Raw genomic sequence first — 5,897 nt, forward strand, 5'->3', positions numbered from 1 at the left:
GGCTGCTCTGTGGCACTAGAGATAGCCAACACCTTTCCTTCACGCTGTGCTGCCCTCTGTCTGTCTGTCTGTCCGTCCGTGTCTCCTCTCTCTCTCTCTCTCAGCTGGGTAAGGGAAGGTTTCAGGTCTGGAGAAGCACATATTTGTCAAACAAATTGGTCTGATCTCTGCACGCACTTAAATCTCTTCTACTTCTGTGAAGTGTTTTAATGACTGTTTCCATGAAAAAGCCTCGATAAGTGAAAGGCGGCCCCAGTCCCTGCTCTGACTAACCGTGGTACTAATAAAGGGAATTAATTAAAAAGCTTTGTAGAACAAGCATCTCGGCGAGCTCTTCCCTTCGTCCTTGCGCCTCTCCCACTGACGAACTAATCCCCGCCCCCGGCCCTGCCCTGCCCGGGAATGGGGTGGAAGGGACCCCTGGGGGGGCTTGGGTGGGCTGGGGCTGCTTTTCCCCCTCCATGTGCCCCCAGGACTGACCCTGCAGTGCCCTGGGGCTGCTTTTCCCCCTCCATGTGCCCCCAGGCCTGATCCTGCAGTCCCCTGGGGCTGCTTTTCCCCCTCCATGTCCCCCAGGACTGACCCTGCACTGCCCTGGGGCTGCTTTTCCCCCATCCATGTGTCCCCCAGGACTGACCCTGCAGTGCCCTGGCAGGGGGGTGAGGGCTGGATGCTGCATGGCATGAGCAGGGGGGCACATGGGGGGCACAGAGCCCCGCCAGGACCACCCTGCCTTGTGCAGCTCTCCCTAAAATCACTGCAGACCCCTATGGACCCCATCCCCCAGGGGCTGAGGTGGGTGAGCAGAGGGAGCACGAGCTGCTGTGTGTGTGTGGGGGTCACCCACCAGCCCCGTGCAGCTCTCCCTAAAATCACTGCAGACCCCTATGGACCCCATCCCCCAGGGGCTGAGGTGGGTGAGCAGAGGGAGCACGAGCTGCTGTGGGTGGGTGGGGGTCACCCACCAGCCCCACTCTGCCCCCCTTGGGGGTGATCCCGGCTCTGATGCCCATCCCAGTGCCAATCCCCTGCCCCACCCCGCTCCTTGCAGCAGAGGGCACCTCTGGGGTCCCTACCCACCCCAGGGCATGACAGGAACACACACAGGGCTTGAGAAATCCCCCGAATTAGGAATTCCGTTTGCATCCACAGCCTGGCAATGTCCAGCTCTGTGATTTCCTCCCAAAATTCAGAGTTCCCACCCTCCTCCTGCATGGATGGGCACTTGTGAGAGGCAGACAGAGAGGGCAGTGCCCAGCCCAGCCCCAGGGCACCAAGGGGGCTCTGTGCAGCGTGGCCAGACCCCGTGGCACGGCTGCCTTTGCCTTGGCAAGGAGAGATGCCCAGGAGGAGCCAGCCACGGGACATTTTGGGTCACCCATCCTGTGCCATGCCTCGCCCTGCTGGGGATGGACGGGCTGCACACCCCAGGGAGCCACCAGCACCTCGTGGGGAGGGTGAGGGTGGCAGCATCGCCCTTGTCACAAGCCCAGGACCATAAAACAGGGCATGATCGGGCTGGGGCGGGTCAAGGACTTTGAGCAGCAGCCCCTTCACCACGCTCTGAGCTGGGAGCACACGCTGTGCTCTGGGCTCGTTAATGACCAGCACGGGCTCCTGGGGAAGTGCTGGCTGAGTTATCAGCCTTGGCCAGGCTGCAGGTGACACCAGAGGGACAGGCCTGCTGTCACCTTGCTGCCAGGCCAAGGACACGTGGCTGGGATGTACCAGCAGCTTTTATGGTCTGTGCTTCCCTCCCAAAACACTGCATCAGCCAGGGAAAACAGGAGCTGGTGTGACGGTGCTCACAGGGGTCTGAGGATGAGGGAAGAGACGAGGATCTGACTCCATGGTTCAGAAGGCTTGAGTTATTATTTTATGATATATATTACATTAAAACCATAGTAAAAGAATAGAAGCAAGGATTTCATCAGAAGACTAGATAAGAATAGAAAAAGATAACAAAGGCTTGTGGCTTGGACTCTCTGTCCGAGCCAGCTGGGATGTGATTGGCCATTAATTATAAATAATCACATGAGACCAATCACAGATGCACCTGCTGCATCCCACAGCAGCAGATAACCATTGTTTGCATTTTGTTCCTGAGGCCTCTCAGCTTCTCAGGAGGAAAAATCCTGAAAAAAGGATTTTTCATAAAACACGTCTGTGACAAGCTGGGCCTGGGCAGAGGGAGTGGGCCAGGGGCTGGCATGGCAATGACCATGGGGAGGGGAGATAAGAACATCCAGCTCTTGATGAAAGGGAGATAAGAGCGTCCAGCTCACGTCTGTGCTCCAGGGGAGGCCAAAACCCCAGGTCTGGCCAGCTCTGGGCCAGGGCTGCCGGGCTCTTCACACCCCGTGGTGGAAGGGAGGTGTGGGATTGCTCCAGGCACGTCCTGGTGCACCTGAGAGCCTCACCTGGCCCAGAGCTGGTGGCCCCAGAGGCAGCTCAGAGACCTGCTTGCTGTGGGACACTGCAGGGGTGAGGATGTTGGGCTGTTGAGTCGGGGATGGAAAGAAAAACTCCACTCTTGAGGTGGATCAGAAGGCTCTGAAAGGAGAGGGTCTTTTATAATGGAACTCAGTAAGGTGATTGGTCTGAAATTAGAAACATCTCACACTATTGGTGAGCTCAAAATGAGAAACATCGAATTGGTCTGAAATTAGAAACATCTCACACTATTGGTGAGCTCAAAATGAGAAACATCGAATTGGTCTGAAATTAGAAACATCTCACACTATTGGTGAGCTCAAAATGAGAAACATCTAATGGGTCTGAAACTAGAAACATCTCACCTGGCCCAGAGCTGGTGGCCCCAGAGCCAGTCAGAGACCTGCTTGCTGTGAGATGCTGCAGGGATGAGGATGTTGAGTTGGGGATGGAAAGAGAGATTCCACTCTTCAGGTGGATCAGAAGGCTCTGTTTAATGAGAGTAGAGGGTTTTTTATAATGGGACTCACTGAGGTGATTGGCCTCAAACTAGAAACTTCTCACACTATTGGTGAGCTCAAAATGAGAAACATCTAATTGGCCTCAATCTAGAAACATCTCACACTACTGGTGAGCTCAAAATGAGAAACATCTAATTGGTCTGAAACTAGAAACATCTCACACTATTGGTGAGCTCAAAATGAGAAATATCTAATTGGCCTCAAACTAGAAACATCTCACACTATCGGTGCCCATGGATGACACGCTGTGGAGAACCATAACTACAAACAATGCCGACAGAAAGAGAGATAATAATGGTTTGAGTTCTTTCCTCTAAGATTCTCAGGCTCAGCCTGGGAGAAATCCTCTGAACTGAGGATGCCCAGGAGGCCGTGGCACTGCTGGGCACCGAGGAGGTGCCCGAGCTCTGTGCTGAGCACGGCTGCTGTCCCTTGCAGGTGGCTGTGTCCCCAACCCCTGCCTGAACGGAGGCACCTGCGTGGAGGACGGCGCCCAGCTCACCTGCCTGTGCCTGCCTGGCTACGGGGGCAGCGGCTGTGAGAGACGTGAGTGCCATCCTGGTGCCACCCTGGCCATGTGAGTGCCACCCTGGCCACGGGAGTGCCCTGGTGCCACCCTGGCCATGGGAGTGCCACCCTGGCAATGAGAGTCCCCTGGTGCCACCCTGGCCATGGGAGTGCCACCCTGGCCATGTGAGTCTCCTGGGTGCCACCCTGGCCATGGGAGTGCCACCCTGGCCATGAGAGTCCCCTGTGTGCCACCCGGACCATGTGAGTGCCACCCTGGCCATGGGAGTGCCACCCTGGCCATGAGAGTCCCCTGTGTGCCACCCGGACCATGTGAGTGCCACCCTGGCCATGGGAGTGCCACCCTGGCCATGAGAGTCCCCTGTGTGCCACCCTGCCACCCTGGCCATGTGAGTGCCACCCTGGCCATGAGAGTCCCCTGGGTGCCACCCTGGCCACGTGAGTGCCCTGGTGCCACCCTGGCCATGTGAGTGCCCTGGTGCCACCCTGGCAATGTCAGTGCCCTGGGTGCCACGTGAGTGCCCTGGTGCCACCCTGGCCATGTGAGTGCCCTGGTGCCACCCTGGCAATGTCAGTGCCCTGGGTGCCATGTGAGTGCCCTGGTGCCACCCTGGCCACGCTGCCCAGCTCCTGCTGCAGCCCAGGGGGCACGAAGGAGGGCGATCAGGAGTTTGGGGTGCGGCGGGCTCCGCGCTCACCCTCTCCTCTCTCCCCTGGCGTGGCTCAGCCCTGAGGAGCTGCAGCCCAGGCTGGGACAGCTTCCAGGGCTCCTGCTACCGTCACTTCTCCACGCGGAGGAGCTGGGAGGATGCAGAGAGCCAGTGCAGGCACCACGGGGGGCACCTGGCCACCATCCTGACCCCCGAGGAGCAGGACTTCATCAACGGTAGGTGACACTGCTGTCCCTCGCTGCTGCTGAGCCCTGCAGGGCTGCGCTGCGAGCTCGACAGGAGGTGGAGCCCGGCCCTGTAGGGCTGAATGGACACACAGACAGACAGACAGACAGACAGGCCAGAACACGGATGGTACAGGCAGAGCCGTGGGAGCAGACAGGTTCAGCCCTGAAATGTGTCCAGAGAAGGGCACAGAGCTGGGGAAGGGGCTCAGGAGCTCCTAAGGGAGCTTAGGGGAGGCTCAGGGGGGACCTTCTCATTTAGAGCTCCCTAACAGGAGGGCAGGGTCACTTGGGGGTCAGAGAGTGTCCAGAGAAGGGAACAGAGCTGGGGAAGGGGCTCAGGAGCACCTGAGGGAAGTGAGGGGGGGCTCAAGGGGCACCTTCTCCCTTTTTACAGGGCAGAGTCACTTGGGGGTCGGGCTCTGGAGAGTGTCCAGAGAAATGAATGGAGTGGGGAAGGGGCTCTGGAGGACCTGAGGGAGTTGGGAGGGCTCAGCCTGGAGAAAAGGAGGCTCAGGGGGCACCTTCTCACTTTTTACAGTTCCCTAACAGGAGAATGGAGTCACCTGGGGGTCGGGCTCTGCTCCCAGGGAAAAAGGGACAGGAGCAGAAGGTGCACCATGGGGAAGGTTAGGTTGGATATTGGGAAAATTCCTCCATGGAGACGCTGCCCAGGGGAGTGCCCATGGCTGAAGGGGTTTAGGAGACCTGTGGATGTGGCACCAGGGGACAGAGGTGCCCCTGGCTGTGGGGGATGGCTGGACTCGATGATCTTGTCCCCTCTCCAACAAAATCCCACATCCAGTGATGGGTGGGCAGAGCAGCAGAGGGGTGGGTGTGTAAATGTGAAGGAAAAGCCAGGACCTGACTGAAATGAGCCCTGGAGGGATGGGGGAAGGCAGAGCAGGGGACAAGTGCTGTGGGAACGGGACGGAGAGCAAAGAGGCCTGAAGGAACTCAGGGTGGAGGAGGAAGGGGCAGGAGAGACCTCAGAGGGACACAAAGGGACAGGCAGGGACTGGCTGGACCTGAAAGGGGACTGGGAGAGCCAGGTGGGGACTGGTGCAGACAGGTGGGGACAGGCAGGGCAAGGCGGGGACAGGCGGGGACCGGCAGGGACAAGTGGAAACCTGCAGGGACAGGTGGAGACCGGCAGAACCAGGTGGGGACCTGCAGGGCAAGGTGGGGACCAGGAGGAACAGGCGGGGACCTGCAGGGACAGATGGGAACCGGGAAGGACAGGCGGGGACAGGAGGGGACCTCCAGGGACAGGTGGGGACTGGCAGGGCAAGGTGGCGAGTGGCATAGCCAGGTAGGGACCAGGAGGGCAAGGTGGAAACCTGCAGGGACAGGTGGGGACAGGTGTGGACAGGTGGGGACCTGCAGGGACAGGTGGAGACCGGCAGAACCAGGTGGGGACTTGCAGGGACAGGTGGGGACTGGCAGGGCAAGGTGATGACCTGCAGGGACAGGCGTGGACAGGCGACACAGGTGGGGACAGGAGGGGACAGGCAGGACAG

The 5,897-nt window shown here is 59.0% G+C and overlaps 1 protein-coding gene across 1 annotated transcript in view; it reads left to right on the top strand.

Moving 5' to 3' along the window:
* BCAN (brevican) overlaps positions 1 to 5,897 on the top strand; it is a 19,879-nt gene that overhangs the window by 8,612 nt on the left and 5,370 nt on the right. The window contains exons 7-8 of the mRNA XM_031063960.1: positions 3,393 to 3,500; positions 4,210 to 4,368. Coding sequence (XP_030919820.1) covers positions 3,393 to 3,500; positions 4,210 to 4,368 — 267 coding nt within the window. The remainder of the gene's footprint in view (positions 1 to 3,392; positions 3,501 to 4,209; positions 4,369 to 5,897) is intronic.

The sequence above is a fragment of the Geospiza fortis genome, unplaced genomic scaffold (assembly GCF_000277835.1).
Source record: "Geospiza fortis unplaced genomic scaffold, GeoFor_1.0 scaffold387, whole genome shotgun sequence".
NCBI lineage: Eukaryota > Metazoa > Chordata > Aves > Passeriformes > Thraupidae > Geospiza > Geospiza fortis.